We start from the raw sequence: 19759 nt of genomic DNA, 5'->3' as shown, positions 1-19759 counted from the left end.
TTTTGAATTCGGTCAGTAAAATATCATCGGATCTATAATCGGCGTCGATTTCCTCATAATAGTCAACGAAATTCCTGAGCCATTCGTGCGGAGATTCGCCATCAATAGGATCAGGCTGGCCATGATCTCCGCACATTATCACGGCGGTATTTTTCTCCTCCAGCCAGATCAGGAAAGATTTTAATACAACTAAATTTACTGTGCAAATTTCATCAAATATTATAATTTTGTTGATATATTTATTTCCCATACGAGCCGAATCCCATAATCCACCGCTGTATTTGAAATAACTGTGATAAGTACAAGAATCAACGTCGCGTTGCCTTATTTCTCGCGCTAATCTGTGAGTTGGAGTCAAGACTATCATATCAGATTTCGCAAATAAATTTATCGCTCGCGTTGTTTTACCGCTACCACCAGGTCCATTCATGTAAACGAATTTGTTACGTGAAATCGGGTCAAATGCGGATGCAGCCGTTGATATTTTCTCGCATTTATCTCGATGAAATTTATCGCAATCTTCGACATCGGCGTCCTCACAATAATCTAGAATATCCTCGTTTTTTATTCTCCAAGTTCCCCAAGAACCATCGGCGATTAAATTATCCAGCCTATACTGATATTTCTTATCGATATAAAACGAGTCCGTTGCGACCCTTACCGCGATATCAGAAAATTTATTTATCATCGACAGTAAATTTATACTCACATAAGCGAGCATCGAAGACCTCAAATGCGTATACTGCGCTGATTCTCCGTCAAGGTAACTAATTACGGTACCCAATTTTTCTCCGTCAATGATAATATTTTCTCTGTTGCAGAATATTCCTCGTGATACCGTATCGGCAATAATAAAGTCCATCTCGGCATCGTTGATAAACAATCTAGCGTGTCGGTGTTTATGATCAACGGATCCTCCTTGAGTAAATTTGCCAATTATTTTTCTTCCGATATCTTTCGCGTTTTCACAATCCGTCGGTAACCACACCTCAGTTTGTTTCCTGTATGATATAATCGCCTCGCTAACCGTCAACGATATTAACATTGATGAATCCAGCATATATCTCAACAACACTATAGGAACCCAACGACGCTGCGATAAATGCCGACCAAACCAAATATAACAAATTTTATGTAAATTTTCAGCAAACTCGAATGAAGTAACATAAGCGAATCCGGTCATGACAAAATCAGGTAACGGTCCGTTAATTGCTACCCTTGTCATTTCGTTGGTGGGATGGCCGAATTTAGCAAAATAATCCGCACAATCGCCATATCCAAGGAAACTTCCAGGATAGCACGCGCTCATATCAACGGAGATCATATCTTTGAAATAATATTTGGTATTCCACAATCCGCCATGGCCGTATTCGATACAACTAAGTTGAATATCAGTGAGAAATTCGTTCCTTGTAGGTTTCCACGAGTTTCTTTCTCTGGCAGCGTGAGCAGCAACAGACGGAACAGTAAAACAATTTGTCAGTAACTGATCGGGATTTGACGAATATTTCACCGCGATATTTCTCATCGATTCATGCAATTTTTCATCTCGGTAAATATCTCCTCGCGGCAATATAAATTGATCGTATCTTTCTTCGCTCGAGAATAACCAAACCGATATCGGATCAGATGCGGCTAATATTTTGATATATCGGAACATGGCATCAGAATTATCCTTTGCGCCTTCCACGGGATAAAATTTAACAGCGCGATTTCGCGGAAATATCATTACCGATTGCGACCACGCATGTGAATTATGATCAATAATTTCGATTGGAACTCCTCGAGATCTATACGGAGACGAATATAATATTTCTCCCGATAGCGTTTTCACGGTAATAGGAAATTTAAGTTTCTTGCTCAACACAGCAACATCGTCAATCGATGCGCCATCAACAACAGTCTTCGCCCACGCGTTAATTTTATTCAACCTCAGCTGAGTCAGACCAGATCCACGACGAGCGTTTTTCATGTGCTCGATAACACGCTCGGCAACGCAATTTATCATCGGTGATTCTTTCATCGCAGGTAGATTTTTCATGTCAGGATTATTATTCAACCGATAAATTCCATAAACAACAGCACTAGATGGATACGCCCTAGCATAATAAGGACTATCGATTCCCAATAACAATCCTGGCTTTGAATTTTTATCAAGAATAACGTTTTTCTTACCACCACGTATTGGATCTCGTTTATCGCGAATAATCCAAGTGTCGTCAGGCATTTGCGCAATAAATTTTATCCCAAAGATAAATCGTTCTTCCTTGTGTTCGAATTTTATGTGCTCGATTATATTCTTGGCCCGCTCCAGATTCATCGTGGCATCAACGGAGTTAGTTTTCCATGTCGACCAAACATGAATCGCTCCATCATCGAAAAATTCTTTTTTGGCGCGATCAACCTCAGGAATGATATATTCTGCCTCATCAAGATCAAATGCATCCATTATTATATTTTAGACAAATATTTAAATTATAATATGCAGTGCAAATGGATACCAATCGGATCAACAAAATCATGCGACAAATCCTGCAGAGGCGATTATTGTGGCGCTCACATATATGCGATTCGACGAGGCAGTAAAGGACCACAGCGGTGCTTAGTTTGTCAAGTTGGCACTCGAGGAAAGACTCGATTGTGTTTATCCTGCGGAGGAAAGAATTATCGGGAATTGCTCAGATATTACAAAAAGAAATCTTCCTCGGTGATAACCTGCGAAGAGGATTACATTAATCGATTCAAGGCAAATTATGATTTAGACAGATAAATATTATATAATGGAAATGAAATCAACGATTCCTGCAATGACAATCACGCACGAGTATAAATCTCATCCTACGATCATGGGATACGAGGCATCATCGGATGGTGTTGTCAGAAACATCAAAACGAAGAATCTTGTTGGTAGAGTTGATAACAGTGGTATATATCTTAAATTTTCAGTCGGCGAGAATAAAAAAATGAGAAAAATGAGTTATTACAATCACAGGTATACGAGTGCTATCACGGACCAATAGAGATTGGCCTTGTTATCGATCACATCGACGGAAACAAACTCAATAATAAACTATCCAATCTACGCGCAGTGTCTCAGAGTGAAAATTTAAGATCCGGCAATACCGGCGGCGCACGATCAGCTAAGGCCGTCAAATCGATAAATCAGGAAACAGGCGAGGAGATGATATTCGAATCGATGAGCGCCGCTGCGAAATATTATAAAATTAATTCAGCATCGGTACGACATGCAGCAGAAAAAAAATACAGGGCGACATTTTCATATAATCTCGGTGAATGGATCGAATTTTCTTATATTCCAATAATATTTGATTCGGAGAGCGACGAAAAATAATTGAATATTAACAGAATTAATATAACATGAACGAACAAACCATAAGCAACATCATCGAAGCTATCGATGACCTGAGAAATAAAAAAATAAATCTTCCCTCGGAGTTGGACGCGAATAAAATCCGATCCGAATTCGAGACGATTGTTCAGGGGAAACTCGAATACAAATACACGCTACCATCCGAATATAAATTAATAAAAAAGATTCAGATTGCGATGTATCAATCACTTGCGACAGTCAGCGATGATCGCATCGAGGATTTTGTTAAATTATCTACGCTAGTGGAGAAAGCTAGATTGATTTTATCGGACGCATATGAGTCAAAAAAAATTACAAGCTCGCGCATCAGACAGCTGAAAAAGCTTGTAGATGAGAACAAGGCCAAGGAAATATCCTCCTGAATATTTTCCGCAAACAACAAAAAAAAAAAATTAAAAAAATATATTAATTTTGAAAATTTCCCTGGATTTTATTTATTTTTTTGGCCCGTTTTTCCCTGGCAGATGGATTTACGATCTTACCAGCAGATTGATACTTATCGTTTCCCCGCGTATATCAAGCAAATTTCCTTTCTGATCCGTTAGTTTGAAATTTATCTTCGACAATAATCGATTATGACATCGCAGATAAAACGGATTCACCGGCTCCTTTATTATCAAATAACCCGGAGAAGCGCTAGGTGAAAACGAATACAAGATAAAACCCTGCTGCGCTTGATTTGACTCTGACGAATCAACATTGTAACTGCCCTCGACAACATCCGCGTGAAGATAAATCGCGATAACTTCCGTTATATTAACGATACCTGGCGAGATATGCCGCCCCTGCCCGGCGGGATCGTTATTATGTTTGAGAATTGATTCTGATTGTATTTTTTTAGTCCACGCGGCATGTAACTTTGGAAATAAATCATCGATGATATCAGTGACGGATTTTCTCATTTTATCAACATCATAATCGGGAAATTTGAAATTTGGTAGTGTTTCCTTGGTTAATCCAAATACTCTCATGAATTTTTGTTTTTCTCCTGAATTTTTGATCAACTCGAATTTGCTAATAGGAAGAACATAATCGGCAATTGATATATCGTCGACTATCGCCTGAATAAACATACCATGATAATATTCAACATCATTCGCGAGTTGATTTAAAATCTTCACGCGTTTGATAATTTCGCTACATGAGCCTGATTTATTTAAGATGCATTCATGAAAGGATTCCCGCAATAAATTTAATTGTATTGTATGTTCTTGAATAAATTCGTCGAGGGTTCTTCTTACCAAGATACCATCTATGGGGGCTATTATCCTGTAAATGTGGGTAGCGTCGAAGATTTCCACACCGGGGGGAATTTTAGGAAGAGGCAACCACGAGAGAATTCTTTCGTTAATAAAAGTAAAAGCGAATATTACCAGGTTAATTTTGTGGTTATTCATGAGGTTGATGGCGCTATCGATCAGAGGTTTGTGTTTGATATCTCCATACCATCCTTCGTCGGTGGTAAAATCTTCTTTTTTTGGTTCCGGTAGTTCTGGAGGAGCTTCCTCGTACCAACCTGGAATAATAAAATCTGATTTTTTTGGTTTTGCTAGAGGTGCGACTTCAGGCCAACCTAATATGATCCTAATCGATGATTGGTAAATATCTACCATGTACGGCGATTTCACCTCTATCATCGATGACAGTGTTGGTTCATGCGCAGATATTTTTATTCCCGGAGTAGCATCGCCGGTTATATTTGATATTCTGGTGGTAAATTCCTTATCCAGCTGATCAATTTCGTAACTGCCTGTTGGTATACCAACGACGATCCAATCAGGTGTTCCATCGGGTTTGTTTTTGTTGGCAAAAACAAGTGAATTGTTTGATAATAATCTGCCAAATGATTTCGATCTAACATTGGGCCAGCTGTTGTAGACACGCAGTTGTGTTAACGCAATTTCTTTGACGCTGATTGGTGTTGGAAAATTGATGCTAAATTCTGGCTTAGTTGAGCTTAACGATATTAACGTTGTTGTCGGCGGTGTCGTGTTTGTCACGATCTGGGCTAGTTCGGACATTATTAATATTCATTTGTTCAATCTCCGAGTAAATACTTATCATTACCGAAAATTCTAGATCGGAGATAACGCCATCGTTGAGACTCTCCGAAAGCAACGATGATAATCTCGAATACGCGTCATTGACCTTGGTTAGTTTGTTTTTGTACAATAATAACTTCTCACTTGTGCACGAGGATATTTTTTTCGCTACGATATTGAGAACACCAGCGATTGTCGTTGTTGACGAGATTATTATCGTTGCAACGATTGGCGCGATTGTTGTTACCGCGGATAAAATTATTCCAGCACCGGCGACTACCGCGGATACCGCGTACACGGCGACGTCAATGGTAACTAATCTACGCTGATATTTCTTTATTTTTGTTTGATACTCGTCGAGGAGTTTTTTTAGCGAATCCTGCCATGATCGCGCCTGATTATAACGGTAATCCGATGCGGTCATTTATTAGTTAATTTACCTGACTAATTGGATTCAAAGTGATAAATATTCGAATATTGCACGATAATGCGTTGGTTCTGTCGTGGTTCTATCTGGTGGTTCTATTGTAAATATTTCCCTGGCATTTTTCTCCATGTAAATAATAAAAAATCCTGGATAATATTCATGAATTTCATGAAATCTGGCTGTTACCTTAAATTTTATCTTGGAAATATATTGTACTCGATATACCCCATCAAACGGCGCGACAAAAGTATCAAGATTTCCAAAAGGCGTCCATTTGGCTCCCTTTGTTTGTACCACAAGTGACATAGAATAACTAGTATCTTCTGTCATTAATTCCACTGGTGTATAAATACGCGCAAATCTTCCAAGATTCGCCGACGATATTTTTGTGTTAATATCGTTAATTTTTGTAGTTGCGTCGAGAAGTTTCGCGTTGATTTCTTGAATTTTTCCGTCGTTCACTGATGTATCGACTTTTTCATTTGCTAATTCTCGTACCACGTTAATTTCATCGTTAATTTTAGCAATATCTTCGCTGATTTTTCTTGTTTTCTCGCTGAGGTCATCGTGTAATATTTTATCGACTTTTTCATTTACGATTTGGCGCACCGCGGAGGTTTCCTCGGATATTTTAGTAACATCTTCGCTGATTTTTTTTGTTTTCTCGTGGAGATCATCGTGTGATGTTTTATCGACTTTTTCGTTTACGATTTGGCGTACCGTGTTAATATCATCGTTGATGGATTTTGTTTTCTCGTTGTGCGATGTTTTATCAACTTTTTGTTTTATTAATTCACGCATTACGTCAATATCTACGCTGATTTTAGTAATATCCTCGTCAATTTTTCTTGTTTTCTCGCTGAGGTCGTTATGTGATGTTCTATCGGCTTTTTGAAATATTAATGCACGTGCCGATTCAATATCTTTGTTGATTTGTGCGATATCTTCGTTTATTTTCTTTGTTTTCTCGGTAAGATCATTATGTGATGTTCTATCGGCTTTTTGACTCATCGCGGTATTTATTTTGGTAATTTCCTCGTTGATGGATTTTATTTTCTCGATGAGATCGTTATGTGATGTTCTATCGGCTTTTTGAAATATTAATGCACGTGCCGATTCAATCTCTCTGTTGATTTGGGCAATATCTTCGTTTATTTTTTTTGTTTTCTCGTTGAGGTCGTTATGTGTAGTTGAAGAGGTATCGATGATTTTTTTTATATCCTCGTCGAGTTTTTTACTGAGATTTTTTGATGTATCGTCTAGTTTTTTAAGATCGTTAGTTAGCTTGGTAAATCTTTTTGTCACTCTGTCCTGAAGATCGTCGTGTAATGCTTTATCAGTCTTCAGAAGCAACGTTGCTGATAACTCTTTGTCGGATTTTTCCACATCCGCGATATTGGCCTTCAGGGGTAACTTCGCTATAATATCGGCGATATCAGCAATAGATTTTAATACCATCTCCGATTGACGAGTAAATTGACTAATATGATCGCGGTATTCGTCTCGCTTGATTATATCAGTTATTTTGACGTTGCTGGTTTGTAATCTTCCTTCGGTATTTTGAAAAACAGCAACTTCACCAGGGTCCACCTCTGACAGCGATAGAAGATTGTTAATATCGCTCTTGGTTGCGAACTTTGATAGATCGACGTCAGTCACTTCTGTTTTTTCCTTCCTGTAGATAAATCTACCGTAAATATCAACCATGATATTTATCTACGGCGTATTCAAATACAATTTTGTGATACGGACCGGATGATTTTGAAATTGCATCGAGGACGTTAATTGATTCAGGGCCGCATATTGGCGGATCCGCTAATGTCTGCGTTGGAAGTGTCGAATACCAAACCGGAAGTTTCAGCGAAGACACATAGTTGATAAATTCATTTGGCGGTGCTAATCCATAAGAGTCAAAGTAAATAACTTCGCGAGGATTAATTGCGTAGGCAACCCAGTGTGTGCCAGGGCCGGTATTTTTATCGAGATTAATTATTCCTGTCTCGGTAGAGTTTGGTTTTTCTGGTAGTTGATCTCGCATAAATACGCCTCTGAAAAATTTTATTTTTTTTTCTTTGCTTCGTTGATTAGATCTAAATTTGAATAGGCCGTGCTAATCTTAGGCCGGATCCGTATGGGGGCCGTCTTAGATAAAGGCCTGATCCCAACCGAGGAAATCTTTGAAAAATTTCCTCGAATAGGCTGGGGGGGATGAAGAGTCCTCCCTTTTTTTACGGTATTGTCCTCCTTTAACTTTTTCTAATATTTTTTTAACCCCAAATCCACCCAAGGCCGATGCTGCGCCTGTTAGTAATGGAGCTAGTAAGGGAAGAAGAGGAATAAATCCGCCTACTTTGACCATGTCTCTGATGGCGCCTATTGAGAGATTCACATGAACGCCGGAATTCGCTGATTTGGCTTTGGAAAATCGTTCATGTTGACCTCTAGTTAGCGACAGTTTATTAGGTCCACCGTGAAGTTGATCGTTTTTCAGGGTTAATTTCAAACCGCATCGCTTTGATATCGCTGATTGGAGCTTTTTTATCTGACCCGGAGTCAGAGTTACACTGACGTGCTCGTATGGCATATTAATAATCGCTTAGTCTAAATTTGGAATTTGTCACATGTTCTCGACAGGAGCATCGATGACTCTCATTCTACCGCTGATGCCTTCCAAGATCATTGTTCTATCGCTGAGGATTACCGCGATGGCTCTTGCTGCTCCGGCTGTGTTAATTCTGGCTTTGAAATGGATATCGACAACGGATTGTTTTACCAAATCAAGATGCTCCAGGGAGAAGTAATAGATAGGATAGCGAGTATTAAAATCCAACTGTGATATTTGCAATCCGGTATCGATATTTTGATCGCGACCCATGAAACTTAACAATCGATGATACGCGCGGGCCGTCGAAAAATTTTCAAAATCGATGGCTATTTCCTCGGATGGCTCTTGCTGACCGTTTATTCTCAGTGAAACGTTTGTTGCCGCGAATTGATCGAATATCATATGACTGTGTTCTTGATCGTATCTATTTGCGGCTTGAAGAGCAACAAAGATGTGCCTAGGTGCCGAAGCGCCTTGTTGTGACGCAATTCTCCAGGTAAATATTCCGTTAATATTAACATCGCAGGAGTCGGTCATCGTTGTCAACCAGGACATGACGGATTTTCCGCCTTGATTCATGAATGATAATAATTTTTCTTCCTCGAGCATCGATGGAACTATCGCTGGCATCCACAAGGTAAATTTGTTTAGGATTACCTTGCCTGCATCACCTGCACCCGCGCCTGCTTCTCGCCAGATGGCTTTGTCACTACCAGCAGCGTCTCGAACGAAAGTTATCGTGTGTTTTGCTCCATAAATAACTTTTCTGAAATGCCTGCAAAATCCAAAAATGTGAGATAGCGGAATTGCACAGGAAAATCTTCGTTCACCCCCAATTAACATAGCTTTTCGCGTGGCAAATCCAAGGTTGTAATTGTCATTGGTATTAATTATCATGCTTTCGACGTCAGCATTTTCGGCGGCGTTAGAATTTTTTTTCGGTTGTCTGATGGTATACTGGACATGATCAGCGTGATTAGAATTATCCTTGGCGAACATCATACTAGGACCGGCTGACCTGGTAAAATCATCCGAGTATCTCGCTAGGCCTATAATCGTCGTTGCTATATCAACGTTGTCCGTAATTGATTCGATTTCTCTTCCGTCGATCATGTAAGTGGCGCTCTTGAATAATGCCATAATGCCGTTATTGACAAATCCGACTTTGAAATTTGCTCCATAGTTGGTATTATCGTTTTTAATAATACTCCCAACAACCTCGATATATGCCTCAGATGGAAGAAAATATCTTGTTGTATCGTGGACTTGAATTTCCAAGCGATTATTTGTATTTGGGTCAACTGCTTCGTACGAGAAATACTGGAAATCTCGCACGGATGTGTCTCTGCCTACAGGCTCGTCCATGTCGAACACTTCATTTGACACTTGTGCGAACATTTATTATTAAGAATATCATCTAAAACGAAGACCACTGCCTGAAATGAAGCTCGTATTTGCTAGATTTGTCTTAGCAATTTCCTTTGCTAGATTTGTGTTAGCGACTTCCTGCGCTAAATTTGTCTTAGCGACTTCCTGCGCTAAATTTGTCTTAGCGACTTCCTGCGCTAGATCATTTATTTTTTTATTTGCTGCGTCGTTTATGGCTTTACTGATTTCGGGTGGCATTTCTCTGGTGATAGGTAAATTGACGGGTTGTTTTTTGCGCACTAAATTTAATATTTTACTTTTGACAACATTGAAGCCTTTACTGGCCAAATTACCGATACCAGAAACGACAGTCTCGCCGATCTTTCCTATTGCTTTTAACCCGAGCTGTTTGATCATGGGTCCAATTTTAGGTATTATTCGCGTAAAGAGACTTCCAATGATATCGCCGAATCCATTGCCGTGGATATATCTGTATACGGGCAATCTAGAGTTTACTACGCGAACCTGTTTGGGTCTGCGCTGATGTTTGTGAACAATCATGTTATTTCAATTGTGTTGTTTTAATCGATGAGTTCATCGACAAGTTCCTTGTAAATGTGAGAGTCGATGACACCACCGCGGAATAATCGCTGACAAATATCCGAGGCTTCGTTGATTACTTCGCGAGAGTTATTTCCAGCTCGTTTTCCTCCGATTAATATCTCGAGGCGAGATACATCGTTGACAACACTATCAGGGCAAACGGTATATCCGCTTCCTGTCTTTGGTTTTGGTGTTGATGGTTCGTTAAACCACTCCGTTAACACGTCCTTCTCTTCCTTTTCTTTTTCTTTTTGTTTTACTTTTTCCATAAATTTAAAATATTCGTCATCACGTTTGTAAGGTGGTTTTTTACTAGCAAAATATACCCAGTCGATATATTTGCCTTTTTCAAGAGGTTTTCCACGAACACTGGGGTTAAAATATTTATCCCTATCATCATAATCCGCGGCAATATCTACTAAATTTTCTCCCCTTGCGATTTGTTCATACGCATCACGGGTAAAATTAGTTTTGATATTTTTATGAAGATTTTCATAGTCGGACTTCGCAGTTTCTTTCTCTTGTTGAGTTGATTTTTGCGATATCCCCGAAGATTTTTTTTCCTCCTTCCTTGCATTTGCGAGATTCAGAAAATCACTATAAAGAAAACTTGTTCTCTTCGCCTCAGGTAAATTATATTTAGCTCGAAATAAATTATTATACCAAGAATCCCGCGATTTAATTTTTTTCAATCCCTCCTCCGTTAAAAAAGCCTTTCTATTATCAAAGGAATCTTCGGCAAATATAGCAAATATTTTAGTATCTTTACCAAAAAAGTCAAATTGTTCTTGAAGTGTTTTCCAACCACCCTCGGTAAATTTTTTTTTATTATATCTCGAGGTTGAATATCTTTATCTTCCTCTTTTTCTTCTTCTTCTTCTTCCTCTTGCTTTTGTTCTTCTTCTTGCGCTTGTTCTTGCCGTAATTTTTGATCTTCATCTAATTCTTCAGGAATTTGCCCCGTCCTCAATTCTGCTTGTGCTCGTGCTTGTGCTTGTGCTTGTTCTTGTTGTGCTTGTGCTTGTGCTTGTGCTTGTGCTCGTGTTTGTGTTTGTACTATTCGCTCCGGCAATAATCGAGTGTGTTGCTCGATATCTCTCGTCATAGGAATAAGACCGCGCTTCCTAAGTTCCTTATCTTCCTTTTTGTCGCCGTATGCGACTTGCTCGATTGCTCCAGTGACTGGACTCAACAACTTTGACGATATCTCAGTAATTCCATATTGCGAGTCTTCGTAATCACGAACTTTTTTCTTAAATAATTGTTTTGCCGGGATAAGTTTCCTTACTGCCGCTAATTCTTCTCGCGCTAATCTGGCAGAATGAGGCTCTCCAACTCTACTAGCTTTCCGACTCATATTATTTTCAACTATATTGTTTTAATGCGAGGTAAAATTAGGATCGGCAGCCAAATCTTCGCAAACTTCATCGATGGAATAAATTTCTCCTACCCCCCCCCCCAAAATTGCTGTCCAAAATCAATGATTTTTGCACACAAAAATTGCAATCGGTGACGAATTTACGCAAATTATTTTTCGTGGGAAGGCTTATTTTTGAAATCTGAGGCTTCTACGGAGAAAGTTCTCGTAGAAAGGTTTATTTTGGTCTGGGGGTCTGGTCTGTAGAACTTCCCTGCTGCTTCCCCCGTGATGGGCATATAGGTGTCAGATGAAATTTTAATTTTATTTGTATACCTTTCATTTCCAAATGATTTGTACTAAATTTTGCTTGCATATTGATTATATTGCTCCAGTGGCGTCACTCGGGTTGGTGTCACCCAGTGCGGTAGCTCATGGTGTCACCCCCATGGTCCTCCTTCCGTAACAGACCATACAGAATCCTTAGTAATGTCATTTTGGTGTCACCCCCTCTGATGGTGTCACCCGGTGCAGTCCGCACCCCCCGCATCCCCCTAGCGACGCCACTGCTGTGCCTGCTAGTCATGTATTTAACTATGATCGGTTATCCGCTTATGAAATCCGACTAGACCGAGCAGTGTGTGCTCTGTAAAATTTGCAGTTTTTCATTTTGGTGTCACCCCTCTGAGATGGTGTCACCCGGTGCGGTCCCCACCCCCGGCACCCCCCTAGCGACACATTGTATTGCTCTTGCTCTCTCTCTCTCTCTCTCTCTCTCTCTCTCTTTGTGTGTGTGCGCGTGCGAGCGTGTGTGTACTTAAAAACTAATCTACTCTTGCGAAATTAAAACGTTTGTTCGAAAACATGTAGTCCTGTTCTTTATTTATACTGTCACTATTACTTTAACAGATTCAGGGCTTTTTCACCGAGGACTGGTTGTGAGCAATTCAACTTCCATATGTATCGCGGATATTCATGCCATTTCTGCTGGTGGATACAGTTTTGCTTGCTTCCGCCTTACAACAGAAATCACTTATTTTGAACTGGACACCATCCGGAGGGAAATAATCTTTGCGAATAGTTATGGAGTGTACTACACGTCTGTAGACCGTTTTCTGGTCAAACAGCTCTTCCAAACCTCAGGAACTATAAGTGGTAAGTCATATTGTGTAATAAAAAATAGTTCTTTACGTCTTCCTTCTAAAATATTTTTCTTCATTATGGGAATATGATCCTCGTATATTGGTTACACGAGCAATAATGTAACTGAAGTTCACGTTTACACAAAGCATTTCAGTCAATAATGGAACTTAAAGTTCACTTTTACACAAACTTATTTCAGACAATAATGTAATGAAATAAATTTGGAGTATGTGCATTTATATATAGCTCTATATTTTAAGGATTTCTTAGATGTTTGTCGTTACTTGTTTAATTATGGGAAGTCTGTGCTGGGGATATAGTCCTCAGCCCGAATAATTATCCAGTTTATAGGAATAAATTGTGTGGATTGATTGTGTACCTGATTGTTCACTATTTAAGATTGGGGACTGATAAATTGCACAATGGAAAATTTGAGAAGAGACTGTTTCGTCATCTGGAGGCGCCGTTTATTCTTACTATGATGGTAAATAATGGTGTAGAGTTACAGGCGAAATGAGGCTTAAATTATGATTTGACTGACCTAAGGTAGCATGGGAAAAAGAGTTTCCTGTGTTTGGTGGTTGAGTTGTATATTTTCACGGCGTGAAATACTGGCGTTACGTTACAGGAATGTAATGAGGAGAAACCATGCAGTTGTGAGGTTGACAGGAACTTGTGAAGTTGTGAGATTTGTGATCATGTATTAATTAGAGGAAACATATTTATAGTCTGGTCGCGTTTTAATTTCCAGTTTACAACAGTAGTTGTATAGGAGTCCTTGGAAATCAAGGAGAAACAAGTGACTTCTCGCGGGATTCACGCCAGGGTTAAAATCGCTCGGTATAGAAACCCCTTTGGCGTACTACAGTAACTTAAGTTCACGTTTGCACAAAGAATTTCGGATGACACTTGTGAAACGAAAAATTTGACAGTATTAATTGTGTGTGTTGTATTTCTGTATTAATACACTTATTCATATCAATGTACATATAATGTATTACTAAAACCCTTATGTCATCATATTCACTCAATTTCCAATGTGCTTTTTCACTCACATTTGATTTTGTGTGCAACATTGTTTGAACATATTGCCCATTCAGAATTATCTCAAACAATTTTATATATATATATATAATCATTTTAAAGTTTCTATCTTTCCTTGAACACTATATTCTCTTTGTTTCTAAGTAAATTATTATGGCAATTTCATGATGCAACATAATTTTATATATATTCCTGCATGCTAAGATTTCTACTTCATCTGTTTTTCAGCTGCTGGCCAAGATTGTACTAAATCTTTTTTTCCGATTCAAATTTCAATTGCCAATCATCTTCATCAATGATATAAGAATATTGGTGCTATACCTTCTTGTCTTTCCCATACATCTTCATCAGATATAAGAATATTGGTGCTATACCTTCTTGTCTTTCCCATACATCTTCATCAGATATAAGAATATTGGTGCTATACCTTCTTGTCTTTCCCGTACATCTTCATCAGATATAAGAATATTAGTGCTATACCTTCTTGTCTTTCCCATACATCTTCATCAGATATAAGAATATTGGCTTTATACTTCCGTCTCTTCGTCAAAGATGTAGAAATATTGGTTTTGTACTTCTTTCCATTCATCTTCATCAAAGATGTAGTAATATTCTTGTTGAAATACCTTATATTTCCCAAATCCTCTAACCAACCTGAAATATTTCGTCAGATCTGATTGAACAATTATTATGCTGTATTATGAAATACTTTGTGAGTCTTGGTTACAAATTAGCGGTAAATGTTTATGATGCAATCAAGTTTCCTGTCATAGATTTTAATGCTAAAAGACAACGTGCAATGTAAACTAGATGCACTTTTACAATATTTTGTATCGTTTTATTTTATATTATACTAGTGATACATTCAGGAATGAATTTATTTAAATGTGCGAGAGTTCCGTGACACATTGCAGGTCTTGCTTTGGACTGGATAGACCAAACAATTTACTGGACAGAAGTCGACACTGGGGTCATCTCCTTTGTATCTAGGATCACGAGAATTAGTTTCACCATTCTTTCCGGTCTGGACTCACCAAGAAACCTTTTGGTTCTGCCCTTACAAAGGTAGGAAATCCTTACAATTACAGAGGAGAAGTAATTATTAGGCAGTCATGAAAAAAAAATGCTCCTACATGTATCGACAGAATATTTTGACTATACTCCAACTGCTATATGCTATTTTTCTTTCAGATAAAATAAAGCTGAAAAGACAATGTACTGTTCACGTTTACATATTGATGAATGTTTAATCTATTAAAAAGCTAAATGTGATGTCCTAAGAAGGTAAGCCATTTGGTTCGAGATCATGGAAAAATCTTGGTTACAGAGATAATATATCTAGATTATATGACTTTAGCTGTAAAGTGCGGCCAATAATTGTTTCTACCATTCAAATAATTCCTTTCTCGTGGATGAGGCATATTCAGTTTTATCTAAATGCTAGCACGGTAATGTGTCCATATCATTGTATCTCTGTATTTACAGACGGATGCTTTGGGCATCGGGTCAGTACCTTCACAAGATAGAGTCTTCAAATTTGGACGGCAGTGACAGAAAAGATGTCATCCAATTTAGCTCCCTGTCAAAACCAGCATCGATCAGTTTTGACCCGACCAATCAAAGGTAACAAAATTATATCCACAGACCTATTCCGACCAAGCAAAGGTAATTAATTCGTATCCACAGACATATTCCGACCAATCAAAGGTAATTTATTCGTATCCACATACCTAATTAGTATTTGGTCATGATTCGGCAAATAATTAAACTCGTGAATGGCAGTGCTTTTCTTTGGAAACAGATTTATTGAATATGTAAAATAACATTTTATTCCCTGCTATCAGTGATAGATGGAAGCTACTTACAAAAGTTTAAGCTTCTTATGTATGGTTTCTTTAGCAAAACAACTCTTGAGAACTGTTATGTCAGATGACCAACGTGAAATTTGTTAGTTTCGCCGTGAAAATCTTTATTATAGTATTATTCTAATATCAGCTTTCTATTTTGCGCTTTCTCGTTTATAGTACTTTCTTATTTATTCTCACATCAAAGCTTATACATTTGGAAACAGAAATCAGATCGAATTTGTCGTCAGGCTCGGACTCTTTTGATGATAATTTAGTAATTAACTGCATTGTTTTGTTTCATTTTCAGGCTATATTTTGTGGATTTTTTACACGTTACAAGTTGCAATTTAGACGGTTCAGACGTGAAGAAGCTTTACGTTGCACCCAACGCCGCCGTAGATTCCGTCTATGTGTATCAAGTATGAAGTTTATATATATATATATATATATATATATATATATATATATATATATATATATATATATATATATATATATATATATATATATATATAGTGTGTGTGTGTGTGTGTGTGTGTATGTGTGCGTAAAAGGTTTCCAGAACGGGGGCACTTTTAGAGAAACAATAGCTAAATTCATATGCCTACCATTTATGATATTTCCTTTCAAAACGAAATCCCTTGAAGTATGACATTTTTACATTTTTACTGATTGCGGGGATAAAAGTGCAATTAAATTCCGGTATTTTGAACCGTGTTATAAGATATATATATATATATATATATATATATATATATATATATATATATATATATATATATATATATAGGTTGCAGGGAAAAAACATAGTTTCCTACGTTTCGACTAAATTATGTTCTTTTTTACTGATCTAGACATTTGCTTTAATCTAGACAGATTAGCCTCATTGTCCCAAAGTATAAATATATATTATGCCACGGTGTCCATTTTTGTGTATTGGTGATGTCTGAGGAATGTTTGCAGAATGCAATATTAGGTTATGCAAGTTTTGCACACAAGGAAACAACAATTTTTGAGAGGTAATACGTTCGTGTAATTACAGAAGCTTATTCAGGTCGATTGAATTTAGTTATTCTACCGTTATTCTTTTTATAACACAGATCCTCACATATTTTTTAATATTGTTTTAGGGATTTTTGCTTCTGCTGTACCAGTTATCACCACATTCACAGTCGTTTATGAAATCATTTGTGGTCGAAAACTTGAATTTGACGGAGAAAATTACCACGCAGTTTCAGTCAATCGGCAGAGTTGTGGATATGAAAGTGTTTGATGAAAGAATTCAGCCAAGAATGAAAGGTACCATTGAAAATGAAATACACGCGCTATTCGTGATGAAATAACAATTACTGAACCGACCCAGGAGCATTAAGGTTGTGTTTCATATACAAAACATAACACAAAAATAGTAGCTCATTAAAGACAAATAAAACAAGTGTCTCTGGTAGAGATAGAATGGAAAATATCAAACCTATGCCAACAAAAAGTGTTCATCTTAGTTTTATTTCTTATATAATGAATGTTGCAATGTTCATAATTGTAATCGTATATTTTTGTTTGTTACACGTTTGTATTATTATTAACAGCTTCGCCGTTGTAAGGATTTGTGTTACGTGCCAGGGAGGGGGGCAATTGTGTTAAGCGTCAGCTAGGGGGGCATTTATATAGTTAGCATTCTTCCGATTCCTACTTCTATCCATGGTTGTTTTAATAAGAAATGTCGTACACGATTCAAGATTTGGGAAAACTGAAACCTTAAAAAAACTGCTAAAATAACATAGTATTTTTAGAACGTAGTCTGTGTTGTTACATCAAAGTACTTGAATTTGTTAGGTCCATGTGATGAGCTGAATGGTGGATGTGAACATATCTGTATTGCTACTGGACTGGTTAACAGGGTGTGTCGTTGTAGGTTTGGTTTTCAGCAGGACTCGACCAACGAAAGTGCATGCTCTTCTTGTGAGTATGATAGAAAATACGTCAAAGTACCAGTTGATTACATGCAATTATCCACTTACTGATAATGTACTCTCTCTCTCTCTCTCTCTCTCTCTCTCTCTCTCTCTCTCTCTCTCTATATATATATATATATATATATATATATATATATATATATATATATATATATATATATACAAGTGCATGTCCAATGCAAGGCAATATATGATTCTTATCTTGGCTTAGAGCTTTCAAAAGGATTCAATATCTTCATAGACCATGCCTTACATTCTATATTTAACACATACCTGTAACTTTAAAGTAGAACTTTGATCTTTACTCCCACCACAACCCATGTTTGAATGTTTACTTGGGTCTCGGGTAAAGATTCAATGTCAATCCTATAACTGCTAGTTGTGACATTCCATTTCAGGAATATTAACTAAAATCAAATATTATAAGATTACTGATATCTCCATACAACCGTATTTACAGTTACAAAAAAAGATCATATCACTGTGACCTATTATTAGCCACTCAAGCCTCATTGTCTTTCATCTACTAAAAGAGATTGACGGTTCAGTGTGTGTGTGTATATATATATATATATATATATATATATATATATATATATATATATATATATATATATATATATTACGTTGTTATTGTTCATTTGGCCTATAGAAAGGCATTATTTCGTTTTGTTCTTGTTCATCTCTCTCTCTCTCTCTCTCTCTCTCTCTCTCTCTCTCTCTCAGACAACATGTGTACTACCTCTATTCCCGCCAGCTAACCAATACATACCTGCAAAACTACATACACATGCATACCGATCTACCCATTCACGGTACAAGTATAAGGGCCAAGATGCATATTCATCAAAATGTAAATGCTACTACATGACTGATGAGTTTACCTTTCTTTTTACTAAAACTGCAGATCCGGTATTCAGCAATTTTCTACTGGTATCCGATTGGACACATGATATGATATATCAACTAGCACTGGACACTAACAACATTGATGTTCAGGCGATAGACATCAAACAGATTTCAGATCCATGTGGAATCGCGTATGACTATACGAGGAAAATGGTGATCTGGGGATCGTCAACAAAACAGCAGATCTACTCCGTAAGCCTCGATGAATTATCAGAGACGGTTCTGTTTTCAACTGGAGGTAGGATATCAGCGACATTAGGAGAAACTGAAACAAAGAATTTTAAACGAATATACATATATATATATATATATATATATATATATATATATATATATATATATATATATATATATAATTTCAATTAAGGACATTGACAAGTCTATAACTAGAGACATTGACAAGACAATAACTAGAGACATTGACAAGACTGTAACTAAAGACATTGACAAGACTATAACTAAAGACATTGACAAGACTGTAACTAGAGACATTGACAAGACTGTAACTAGAGACATTGACAAGACTATAACTAAAGACATTGACAAATCTATAACTAGAGACATTGACAAGACTATAACAAGACATTGACAAGACTATAACTAGAGACATTGACAAGACTATAACTAAAGACATTGACAAGACTATAACTAAAGACATTGACAAGTATATAACTAGAGACAATGACAAGACTATAACAAGACATTGTCAAGACTATAACTAGAGACATTGACAAGACTGTAACTAAAGACATTGACAAGACCATAACTAGAGACATTGACAAGACTATAACTAGAGACATTGACAAGACAATAACTAGAGACATTGACAAGACTGTAACTAAAGACATTGACAAGAATATAACTAAAGACATTGTCAAGACTATAACTAGAGACATTGCCAAAACAATAACAAGACATTGTCAAGACTATAACCAGAGACATTGACAAGACTGTAACTAAAGACGTTGACAAGACTATAACTAGAGACATTGACAAGACAATAACTAGAGACATTGACAAGACTGTAACTAAAGACATTGACAAGACTAT

General features: G+C 37.3%; 1 protein-coding gene and 1 pseudogene across 1 annotated transcript in view; both read left to right on the top strand.

Moving 5' to 3' along the window:
• The window catches only part of LOC149773981 (low-density lipoprotein receptor-related protein 1-like), an 86233-nt gene that overhangs the window by 43502 nt on the left and 22972 nt on the right, over nt 1–19759 (top strand). The window contains exons 6-12 of the mRNA XM_089945931.1: nt 12703–12948; nt 14895–15045; nt 15466–15603; nt 16135–16246; nt 16958–17126; nt 17661–17786; nt 18708–18947. Of these exons, the coding sequence (XP_089802057.1) occupies nt 12703–12948; nt 14895–15045; nt 15466–15603; nt 16135–16246; nt 16958–17126; nt 17661–17786; nt 18708–18947 (1182 nt within the window). The remainder of the gene's footprint in view (nt 1–12702; nt 12949–14894; nt 15046–15465; nt 15604–16134; nt 16247–16957; nt 17127–17660; nt 17787–18707; nt 18948–19759) is intronic.
• Nucleotides 19071–19759, top strand: part of LOC149773982 (uncharacterized) — an 897-nt pseudogene continuing 208 nt past the window's right edge.

This window comes from Sinohyriopsis cumingii, unplaced genomic scaffold (genome assembly GCF_028554795.1).
Source record: "Sinohyriopsis cumingii isolate HCF-2022 unplaced genomic scaffold, ASM2855479v2 utg000488l, whole genome shotgun sequence".
Lineage (NCBI taxonomy): Eukaryota > Metazoa > Mollusca > Bivalvia > Unionida > Unionidae > Sinohyriopsis > Sinohyriopsis cumingii.
Note: the sequence above shows the minus strand (reverse complement) of the source record. Positions and strands in the feature narration are given on the sequence as shown.